This window comes from Syngnathus acus, chromosome 21, assembly GCF_901709675.1.
Source record: "Syngnathus acus chromosome 21, fSynAcu1.2, whole genome shotgun sequence".
In the NCBI taxonomy this organism is placed as follows: Eukaryota; Metazoa; Chordata; class Actinopteri; order Syngnathiformes; family Syngnathidae; genus Syngnathus; species Syngnathus acus.
In genome coordinates this window covers 520,956-531,590 of record NC_051105.1, presented here as the reverse complement: position 1 = coordinate 531,590, position 10,635 = coordinate 520,956, and the positions used below count along the sequence as shown (strand labels likewise).

General features: G+C 53.1%; 2 protein-coding genes across 4 annotated transcripts; one reads left to right on the top strand and one right to left on the bottom strand.

Annotated features, from left to right (window-relative positions):
* Positions 1-100: 100 nt before the first annotated feature.
* Positions 101-2,195, bottom strand: esd (esterase D/formylglutathione hydrolase). Of its 2 annotated transcripts, none has more exons than XM_037240001.1 (9): positions 2,079-2,195; positions 1,563-1,630; positions 1,382-1,470; positions 1,171-1,269; positions 938-1,062; positions 752-871; positions 573-671; positions 335-502; positions 101-240 (listed from the first exon to the last, which is right to left on the bottom strand). In XM_037240001.1, exons 2-9 carry the CDS (start codon positions 1,628-1,630, stop codon positions 160-162), a joined length of 849 nt encoding a protein of 282 aa, XP_037095896.1. In that variant the 5' UTR covers positions 2,079-2,195; the 3' UTR covers positions 101-159. The 2 variants fall into 2 exon arrangements, with proteins under 2 accessions (XP_037095896.1, XP_037095895.1); XM_037240000.1 differs by lacking the exon at positions 2,079-2,195 and adding an exon at positions 1,726-1,851.
* A 94-nt stretch (positions 2,196-2,289) lies between these two features.
* LOC119115478 (5-hydroxytryptamine receptor 2A-like) lies at positions 2,290-10,421 on the top strand. Of its 2 annotated transcripts, none has more exons than XM_037239993.1 (3): positions 2,290-2,447; positions 7,921-8,121; positions 8,714-10,421. In XM_037239993.1, exons 2-3 carry the CDS (start codon positions 7,998-8,000, stop codon positions 9,460-9,462), a joined length of 873 nt encoding a protein of 290 aa, XP_037095888.1. In that variant the 5' UTR covers positions 2,290-2,447; positions 7,921-7,997; the 3' UTR covers positions 9,463-10,421. The 2 variants fall into 2 exon arrangements, with proteins under 2 accessions (XP_037095888.1, XP_037095887.1); XM_037239992.1 differs by lacking the exon at positions 2,290-2,447 and adding an exon at positions 6,565-7,279.
* Positions 10,422-10,635: the final 214 nt, after the last annotated feature.

Below are 10,635 nucleotides of genomic sequence, written 5' to 3'. Positions count from 1 at the left end.
TCAGGTAATTCACCCGAAATATCTTGTTTGTGATGAAAGAACCAGTGAAATAATTGACAAGTGAAAACAAAATGAACATAGTACAACTAGTAGCAACAAAGGCAGTTGAGTAAGGACTTTTATTGCAAATGTAGCGAAAGGTGGCGGGGGTTGGCATCTTCAGGCATTGAGGAACTTGGCGTGATGCTTGATATGGTCGCCGATGAACGAGTAGATGAAGAAGTAGCTGTGGTCGTAACCCTGCGGACAGGACGGGGGGGGGAAAAAAAAAAGAAGCCTTTTAACATTAAAAGGAGCACCGTCAGCATTTTGCAAGAATTTGGCTACGACTAACAGGCTGCAGGCGGAACACCACGGGGATCTTCTTGTCAGAGCAGACGGCGATCAAGTTGTCGGGCAGCAGCTGGCCGGCCGACAGGAACTGGTCGTCGCGGCCCTGGTCCAGCAGGATGTCGAGCGGCGGGCCCGAGTAGCCCGCAGCCAGAACCGTGGCGTCGTAGGCCTTGGGGGGGAGAGAGAGAGAGAGGTTGCCGTGACGCTCTTTGGCTTCAACGCTTCGGCGGCAAACGTACCTCCCAGGCGGCGCGCTGGGGGCCCAGGTAAGCGGCGAATGCTTTCTGCCCCCACGGGCACTGCGTGGGGTTGCAGATGGGAGCGAAGGCTGACACCGCCTGGGCAAACACCAAAAAGCCCATTGGGCATCCGAGCAGATGGCCGTCCGGCCGTCCGGCCCTCCTCAAGCAAGCTGTACCTTGTACTTTCCGGGGTTCTTGAGGGCACAAATGAGCGCCCCGTGGCCACCCATGGAGTGGCCGCTGATGGACATCCTGTCGGGGTCGGCCGGGAACTTGTCGTTGATCACTTTGGGGAGCTGTGGGCGCCGTCAAAATAAGAGAAAAGCCACGGCGCTTTTTGTTTCAAAAGCCTGGCACCGTACCTCCCGGGTCACGTAGGAGTACATGCGGTAGTTGCTCTTCCACGGCTCTTGGGTGGCGTCCACGTAGAAACCGGCGCCGGTTCCCAAATCCCAGCTGTCGTCCTCGCCCTCCACGCCGCAGCCGCCTGGAACCCACGTGCGGCTAAACTTGAGCAAAGAACACGTCCAAAGGCCGGCGGCCGGCCTCCGCTTGCTTCAAAGACATCTCAACACATCACCAGCACAGCACGTACGCGGGCTGGTGTCCGGCGCCACCACGATGATGCCGTTCTCGGCCGCGGCCAGCTGACTTCCCGCCTTGGTGATGAAGTTCTGCTCGGTGCACGTCAGGCCTGGAAGACAGCGCCAGCGCCGTAAGGAGGCTCAAAAAGCAAACAAATGTCTCTGAGATGTACACCTGGCTGGCCCGGTTCTAATTCAAACGAGGCGAGCTCCGGTTCTCACCTGAGAGCCAGTACAGGACGGGACACTTCTGCGTCTCCGCCTTGGGCGGCAGGAAGATGGCAAACTTCATTTTGCACTTGAGCTCCACGCTGCGCCGACCACCACGAGAAGAAGATGAGCCATAAAGCGAAAGCGAGATGACGACCTGCAGTTGCGTCGGCGACAAACGCTGCGCCCTCACCTGTCATGTTCAAAGACCTTCTGGAAACCTCCTGCGCACTTGTTGGAGGACACCTGAGTGAGCGCCATCTGATGGTGGGACCGAGCATTGCGTTAAGGTGGCACAAGAAACAAACCGACAGACAAATGTAGGGCGATTTGAAGAAGGGACACCTGGAGCAAACCTTGAGCAAACCTTGAGCTTTCTTCCTCGTTACGTTAGAATGGCAAAAAGGACCAAAGTCACGCCAAGATCTATTGAACATGTGGCGAACCCGATCCCCAAAATAGCGGCTCATGCTGTCGCGAATGCAGCCAGCGCCCGAGCGAGCGTCGAGTACGCCGAACAGCAGTTGAGTGCCTGTCACTGCCTCAGACGCAGCAAAGCGACGAAAAGCGGACAATAAAGTTCGCGTAAATCAAGCAAAATAAAGTTAGCTTCTTCCCGGGAATGAGCGCCAAATAGTTAGCTTCTTTCCGTTGCCTCTCATTTCGCAGCAATGGCGGGCGGACGGACAGCTGCCCGGACGGTACGTACCTTGAGAGAAGACGCCGCGCGTTGCTTGGAAATGGCCCCTCGGTTGTGTCGCTACAAACATGCAAGGCAGGCAGCCAGGCCTATCCAGAGTCCACAATAGTGTTGGCTCGTGAGTGAACGATTCGTTCAATGGAACGTATCTTTTCCTAAAGTGATTCGTTCTTTTTTCAGTTCATATGACTTCAACCAGTAGATGTCGGTAATGCGCATTGAACTGGTGCCACCTCGCCGTAAAACAAAACGAAGAAGAAAATGACGTCACGAACGAGTCGCGAATTGCATTTCCCGTTCACCAACTGAACGCAACTGTGAGTGAAAGAGTCACTGAGTGAGTGATTTGTATTTCCAGATCATCGCGAGACCGGATCAGTGAGGGAACGAATCGTGACTTTCCCGTTCGCGAACGAGTCAATGGGTCAACTGCCTTCCTTCCTTCCCCCCGTGCATCAACGGATCAGTCAGTGAAGGTGTTGCGTCGTCTCCCTCCTGGCGTGGACTATGGAAGCCAGAATGTCGATTTGCCAAGGAAAGCAAGAAAGAACCACTCACTGAAACACCACTTCTTTTATGCACGTTTTTTCCACCTAACTTTATTGCATGAAGGGGTGCGCCGTTATGCAACAACGGGGAGAGGATGCTTCTCTTTGGGTCATCTTGATTTTATAACACTTATAGTAGGTTTTAAATAACGTGTATGCATATACACGCCTAAATATTGTTATCCAAAATATCGACTGCAATTTCACATTAGATTGCTGGTTTGAAATGTACTTTTATGATTGTTATTATTTTAATAAACATTTATGTTCAAACTTGTCTGGTGTTTTATTCCTTGTTTTTATTTTTTTGGGCATGAAAACAAAAATCTGACATTTGGTTAACTGCTTTATATGACAATATGTTTATGTGTTTTACGTTGTGTAATATGTGTTGGTGTCCCCCAAAGTAACAAATGTCAGCATAATGGATTTTTTTTCAACCTTTTATTCAAACACAAACACATTCGGTATAATAACACCATCAACTACAATCCAACAAATACAAAATTAAAACAGCAATGTCGGCATAACGTGTGTCGGCTGGCATAGCAGCAACGCTGTCTGTCACTCACTCGTGAATCTTCGCGAACCTAATAGCGTGTCCGAATGACGTCACAGATCAAACAGCCAATCAGAAAGTGGGGGTGAGGGCGGGTGTGGCACTTTTCACTTAAACCAGGGGTGTCGACCTCCAGTCCTCGAGGGGCCGCGTTCCAATATGTTCTCCAAGTTACCCTCGTTAAACACACCTGCGGGAAAAGATTTGTTCATTTTCACGTTCTGCAGGAGCTAAAACTTTTCACGCAGGTGCGCTTAACGAGGGTCACTTGGAAAACATGTTGGAACGCGGCCCCGAGGATTAGAGCTTGACACCTGTGACCTTTGACCATGATATTTCCCTAATAAAGTGGCCTGTTATTAGGTACACTTGTAAATGGCGGTGTACCTAATGGAGTGTCCATGTGATTCCCTCGTTAAGCGCACCTGCGTGAAAAGTTTTAGCTCCTGCGGAACGTGAAAGTGACCAAAAACTTTTCACGCAGGTGCGCTTAACGAGGGTCACTTGGAAAACATGTTGGAACGCGGCCCCGAGGACTAGAGCTTGACACCTGTGACCTTTGACCATGACATTTCCCTAATAAAGTGGCCTGTTATTAGGTACACTTGATAATGGCGGTGTACCTAATGGAGTGTCCGTGTGATTCCCTCGTTAAGCGCACCTGCGTGAAAAGTTTCAGCTCCTGCGGAACGTGAAAGGAGCTAAAAGTTTTCACGCAGGTGCGCTTAACGAGGGTCACTTGGAAAACATGTTGGAACGCGGCCCCGAGGACTAGAGCTTGACACCTGTGACCTTTGACCATGATATTTCCCTAATAAAGTGGCCTGTTATTAGGTACACTTGAAAATGGCGGTGTACCTAATGGAGTGTCCGAGTGATTCCCTCGTTAAGCGCACCTGCGTGAAAAGTTTTAGCTCCTGCGGAACGTGAAAGTGACCAAAAAGTTTTCACGCAGGTGCGCTTAACGAGGGTCACTTGGAAAACATGTTGGAACGCGGCCCCGAGGACTAGAGCTTGACACCTGTGACCTTTGACCATGATATTTCCCTAATAAAGTGGCCTGTTATTAGGTACACTTGAAAATGGCGGTGTACCTAATGGAGTGTCCGAGTGATTCCCTCGTTAAGCGCACCTGCGTGAAAAGTTTTAGCTCCTGCGGAACGTGAAAGTGACCAAAAAGTTTTCACGCAGGTGCGCTTAACGAGGGTCACTTGGAAAACATGTTGGAACGCGGCCCCGAGGACTAGAGCTTGACGCCTGTGACCTTTGACCATGATATTTCCCTAATAAAGTGGCCTGCTATTAGGTACACTTGAAAATGGCGTGTACCTAATGGAGTGTCCGTGTGATTCCCTCGTTAAGCGCACCTGCGTGAAAAGTTTTAGCTCCTGCGGAACGTGAAAGTGACCAAAAAGTTTTCACGCAGGTGCGCTTAACGAGGGTCACTTGGAAAACATGTTGGAACGCGGCCCCGAGGATTAGAGCTTGACACCTGTGACCTTTGACCATGATATTTCCCTAATAAAATGGCCTGTTATTAGGTACACTTGAAAATGGTGGTGTACCTAATGGAGTGTCCGTGTGCTTCCCTCGTTAAGTGCACCTGCGTGAAAAGTTTTAGCTCCTGCAGAACGTGAAAGGAGCTAAAACTTTTCACGCAGGTGCGCTTAACGAGGGTCACTTGGAAAACATGTTGGAACGCGGCCCCGAGGACTGGAGCTTGAAACCTGTGATCTTTGACCATGATATTTCCCTAATAAAGTGGCCTGTGATTAGGTACACTTGAAAATGGCGGTGTACCTAATGGAGTGTCCGTGTGACGTCACAGATCAACCAGCCAATCAGAAAGTGGGGGTGAGGGTGGGTGTAGCACTTTTCACTTTCACTTAAGCTTTTTCCCTAATGAAGTGGCCTGTTATTAGGTGCACCTCATGGACACTTCAATAGGTACACTGCACGAGGTAAAAAATAAATAAATGAATAAATAAATAAGAAAGTATAGCGAACGTTTCGGTGAACGATTCTTACGAACCGATTCTAAAGATTCAGTTCACTTAAAAGAACTGGACTGCACATCACTCGTCCACAAGTCCAAGCGCTGCTGGGCTGGCGTGCCTCTGGACGACGTCACAACGGCGCCGCAGCGCGGCTAATTTTGCTCAGCCAGCAGATGGCAGCAGAGCTCAACGAGGCGACCTCTTCTCTTCTCCGTTTGTTTTGAATGGATTTAGGGAGAATCATGGACAAATATGGATGGACTCTCATCAGCATCTGCCACGCGCACTTTTTCATCAGCTGTTGGATCCCGTCAGAGTTTGTCTTGATCTGATTCTCACGCACCTCTGAATGCAATTTCAAAAAATAACAACAACTACCTCGGGCGAGGAACCACATGCTGCTTCACCACGTTGGCATTTCATGACATTGTTGCCACGTTGCCTACTACTTGGGTGTGACAGGTCAGCAGGCCTGATGCCGGCATCGCCGTTGCCATGGCAACACGCACTCAGACACACGCCCAGGAGTCGCCTGGGGCGTTTGATTGACAGATGGTATTTGGAGGAAGTCGGAGGGGGTGGCCAAAGACTGTGAGTAATAAATACGCAGTACAGGTTGAAACCTGACGTAACCTTTGCAACACCGATAACCCAATAAGAATCAATAATATGCAGTAGCAGCAGCAGCCCGCGCGACCTTTTGCGGCGACCTCCTCGAAGGACCGACCGACCGACCGACCGACCGACCGAGCGAGCGACAACAAGAGACGAAACACACAGAGAAGCACGTCAAACTTGAGAACCGCTCAAGAACAAAGTGTGTCAAGTTAAGGACCAAAGAATGAAAGCCTTACAAAACAATCAAGAGCCTACTTCCAGCACCAAGTCAAGAACTAAGATGAGACCGTTAAGACAAGGGGAGTCAAAGACACTTCAAGACTGGAGTTAGGGAGCACGTCAAGAACTTCACAAAGGACGTGGAGAAAAGCAAAAAGCAGGATACCTTTGCCGCCCCTCGCCATTAACTCCACCTCTTTGGATCCAAGTGTCGGACCAAATGAGACGGGAGGGTCGGACGGACAGACGGACGGACGGAGGACGGTGACGAGCCAAATGGATGGATGGATGGATGGATGGATGGATGGATGGATGGATGGATGGATGGATGGATGGATGGATGGATGGACGGACGGACGGACGGACGGATGGATGGTTGGACGGACGGATGGATGGACAGAGCAACTGGGACGAATGAAGGAAGTCAGGCTGGCTAACTACACCTGGAGGATGTCCGCTTTGTGCACCTGCAGCCAGAGCGCTCGCTCTGCTGCGCCGAGTAAAAGAGAGCGAGGGAGGGAGGAGGAGGAGGAGATGGGGGAGGAGAGGGAGCGCCCACTTGAGAGCCAAAGCCAGCAGCAACGGGAAGGAAAGGACAAGCGCAAATCCATTCCGGCTCTCTCCGATCTCCCACCCCAAGCTTCTGGAGGGATTCTAGTGGATCATGTTTGGCAAAGTCTCCGAGCTACAGGTGAGGGTGCCGGAGACGTGGAGGTAGAAAGGCGGCAAAAGGTACATTTGGAGACCTCCAACTGAAAGCATCTGGATGGAAGGAGGAGAACAGCAGGCGAGGATGAAGACTAGGAACGAGCAGTGAGTCGTCCGGCCGGCATCATGAACAAAGTCATCATGAGGCCAACGCGGCCACGTTTCCCGGAGCCTGGGCGGCCGGCCACAGCATGAGCCTGCGCGGTGGCGGCGCTGGCGGCGCTGGCAACGTGTCAGAGCTCATCTCTCAAAGCCGGCGGATCCCGGAGCCCCCGCACGGGTTCCGGACGGGCGACGCCAGCCGCGACGGCTGTCCTCACGTCGGGAACGGCTCCGGCGACCCCGGCTTCTGCCGGGACGAGGCGGGCAAAAATTGGGCGGCGCTGCTGATCCTGGCGGCCATCGGCATCACGGTGACGGGCAACATCCTGGTCATCCTGGCCGTGTCTTTGGAGAAGAAGCTCCAGAACGCAACCAACTACTTTTTGATGTCTCTGGCTGTGGCAGACATGCTCTTGGGCGTGTTGGTCATGCCGGTCTCCATGGTGACCGTCCTCTACGGTGAGCTGACATTGGGTGACTCATTCTGGTGGCTCGCGTGGCGTGGCGTGGCATCACACGTTTGCCAGCTCCACCATCCGATCCAAAGCCATCTTCGGAGGCAAACTTGAGCTTTTCGTCACGCCGTTACCTTTGCTGCCATCTTGTGGCATCTCTTCAGTATTGTAAATGTTGCGTCGCCTGTCACTCGCCCCCTGCTGAGTGACTCTCGGCAACTTTGATGGGGCCAACGGTCGCTGGCCTTCGGTTCAGAAAGAGCCCTTCCTTCCTTCCTTCCTTCCTTCCTTGCTTCCTTCCGCGTCTGCTTGTTGCGATCACAAAGTATGACCGCAGATCAATTCCTTCCGTTTTCTATCCTTTGCCAAACGGTTTCATCATTTGAACAATAAAGTGAAGGCCCACTTGAAGTGCTGCCATGGCAACACGCACGCCGCAATCTCTTGCACGTTGTTACGGCTGTTGACGAGCTGGCGGGCGAAGGCTTTCTGCGTTTGGCCGCGTTTGAGGCGCTCGCTTTTCCGCCGACTCCAAAACGTTCAACGACTCACTCGGGCGTTGGAATGGGAAGGCGTCCTTTCTTTGTCGTGCGGTCCTCGAGCATTTGTCCTCCCTCACTCCATTTGTCCGTGTGCCTCGTTCAGATTACGGCTGGCCTCTCCCGTCAGAGCTGTGTCCCGTGTGGATCTACCTGGACGTGCTGTTCTCCACGGCGTCCATCATGCACCTGTGCGCCATCTCGCTGGACCGCTACGTGGCCATCCGCAAGCCCATCCACCACAGCCGCTTCAACTCGCGCACCAAGGCCCGCGTCAAGATCGTGGCCGTGTGGAGCATCTCGGCCGGCGAGTGCTAGCGCGCATCCAGGCGTTGGTCGGGACACCCATCTGCGGTCGCACACGTGTTAGCATAACATCTGTTAGCGCAACTCCGAGACACGCGCATCCGTACGGTTGCCACGTGCGCGCGCTGGCTGAATGGGCGTCTGGTGCGCACAGATGCTTTTTATTTTTTCCTTCCCGAATACGCTTTGGTCACGTCGCGTCCACGTATGAATGACGGATTGGGTCATCATCGGCAAGAATTTCTTTTGTTGGCCGAACAGCAACAACTGAATGACACAAGAGCCGCTAATGGCTAGCGTCGGCTCGGTTGCCACGGCAACCGAGCAGACACTTGCCATGCTGCTTTCGCGCTTGCTCGCGCCAGCGCTAATATTGTTACTGTTCACACTGGTGTGTGTGCGAATGCGTGCGTGTGCGCGTGCGCAGCCTTTGTAGCAATCCAATTCAAGCGACAATAGCTCCTTTCCAAACAAAGTGAAGCAGATGTGGACAAAATGTTGAATCCCCCAAATCTGCATGACTTGGTCCAAAGTGTCCATGCAATTTTGCCCTGCTGGGCTTGTGGCTAACCACTTTGACTGGGTGTGCGCAGGCATCTCCACGCCCGTCCCGGTTCTGGGACTGCGCGACCCGTCCAAGGTGTTCAAGAACGGCAGCTGCCTGCTGACGGACGACGGCTTCGTGCTGGCCGGCTCCTTCGTGGCCTTCTTCGTGCCGCTCACCATTATGGTGGTCACCTACTTCCTGACCGTCCGGGCCCTGCGCGACGAGGCCACGCTGCGCTCGGGGCGGCCCAGGTGGGGCGCCGCCGCTGCCGCCGCCGTCACGCTGGGCTTCTTCTCGCAGGCCTCGCTATCCTCCCAGAAGCTGACGCGGCGGGAAGCCGGCGCCGCCCTCTTTGGGCGCCGGACCGCGCAGTCCATCAACAACGAGCAGAAGGCGTCCAAGGTGCTGGGCGTGGTCTTCTTCCTCTTTGTGGTCATGTGGTGCCCCTTCTTCATCACCAACGTGCTGGCGGCGGCGTGCGAGGCGCCGGCCTGCGACGACGCCCTGGTGGCGGGCCTGCTCAAGGTCTTTGTGTGGGTGGGCTACCTGTCGTCCGCCGTCAACCCGCTGGTGTACACGCTGTTCAACAAGACGTACCGCGCCGCCTTCCTGCGCTACCTGCGCTGCCGCTACGCGACGCCCGCCAACAAGCCGCTGCAGCTCATTCCGCTCAACACCATCCCCCCCATGGCCTACCCCTCCGTCGTCGGGGGCGGACGCAACCCAGGCCCGCTACCCGATTTCTCCCGACGACGGGGCCCGCAGACTGTAGACGAGGACGAAAGCTGCGTGTGAGCCCCAAACATTTCGAAATCTATTTGGGGAAATTAAAAGGACAAGGGAAAGAGGAAGAAAAAACGAGGACAACAAAGAACATGATCAAGAAAAGGCAAAAGTCCAGAAGAAGATTTCGAGCGAGTCAAGTGTGCACCGCTTGCGCAAAACACGCCTCAAAAGAGCCTGAGCGCCCCGATGCTTGCATGGGAGAGGAGAGCCTAAAAGGCAAGAGGGGCCGACCGGCCGGCCACGTGCTGGAGCTGGCAAAGAACCCTCACTGCAGTTGTCAAGGAGACCAAATGTGCTGCCTGCGATGACTCATGCGCCTCATTTTCGCCACGCTGCCATGTGACAAGGGATGACTGGAGGAAGGGGGGGGCCGACTTTTCAAAGCGTCGCCTAGCTCGCCCTGTGTCCCTCCATCACCTCCTCACGACGTCACAAACATCAACACGAAGAAGCCGGCAGCTTTTCTTTTCCCCCTCATCATCGTCGTCATCGTCATCATTTGGCCCTGGTTGCACTCATGTGCCCAATTTGGCTGTCAAAGCAGCACTTGAGCCAACAATGTTGGGGAGTGCGTGCGGCCAGCCGTTTTCATCTTCTACCAAAGGGGAACGTTGATATTCCATGAACGGCAGCGTTCATCCATTCGTCTTAGGCCTCGTCTTTCTTCCCCGTCAAATCTTGCAACTCTTCAATGAACCATTTATCTACTGATGTCAATTTTGTGATTATTATTTTTTTTTTTTTTTAAAGGAAGAGGGTAAAGAATTGTGGTTTGAAATCAATGGTTCTTTTTTTTTTTTCAGCTCTCAAATTGCATTTTGCGTCTGACACGCTGCTCGTTTGCGTTCCCACACTTGCACGCCTCCTCGTGTCCCGTCTTTATTTTTCGCAGAAGCAGAAATATCTTACAGAGGCAGAACGTCACTTTGCTTATTTACATGTCATCTTGCGTGACGGAAACAAAGAAAGACAAAGAGACAAATTCCCAAGTGGCGTGATGGCGGTGGAGGGGGGGGGGGGCAGGGGGAACATTGCGCTCACATCCTATCACCCCATCCGAGAACGTCGTCGAGGCGCAACGAGCGGTGGCCACATATGGCGTTGGCGCACGGCACCTTCCCGTTGCTACTGAAAGTTGGCAGATGTTGGAAATATTTCAAGTTGCCAAATAAATAAAGACAT

Bases quoted from the DNA above. Each gene is read 5' to 3' on its own strand.
- esd (XM_037240000.1), bottom strand. From the start codon at position 1,839: ATGAGCCGCTATTTTGGGGATCGGGTTCGCCACATGTTCAATAGATCT. The intron at 1,631-1,725 runs GTTTGCTCCAGG...TCCCACCATCAG, and splicing joins AAGCTCAAGGTTTGCTCAAG to ATGGCGCTCACTCAGGTGTC. The intron at 672-751 runs GTACAGCTTGCT...GTGTTTGCCCAG, and splicing joins AGAACCCCGGAAAGTACAAG to GCGGTGTCAGCCTTCGCTCC.
- LOC119115478 (XM_037239992.1), top strand. From the start codon at position 6,910: ATGAGCCTGCGCGGTGGCGGCGCTGGCGGCGCTGGCAACGTGTCAGAG. The intron at 7,280-7,920 runs GTGAGCTGACAT...TGCCTCGTTCAG, and splicing joins CATGGTGACCGTCCTCTACG to ATTACGGCTGGCCTCTCCCG. The intron at 8,122-8,713 runs GCGAGTGCTAGC...GGGTGTGCGCAG, and splicing joins CGTGTGGAGCATCTCGGCCG to GCATCTCCACGCCCGTCCCG.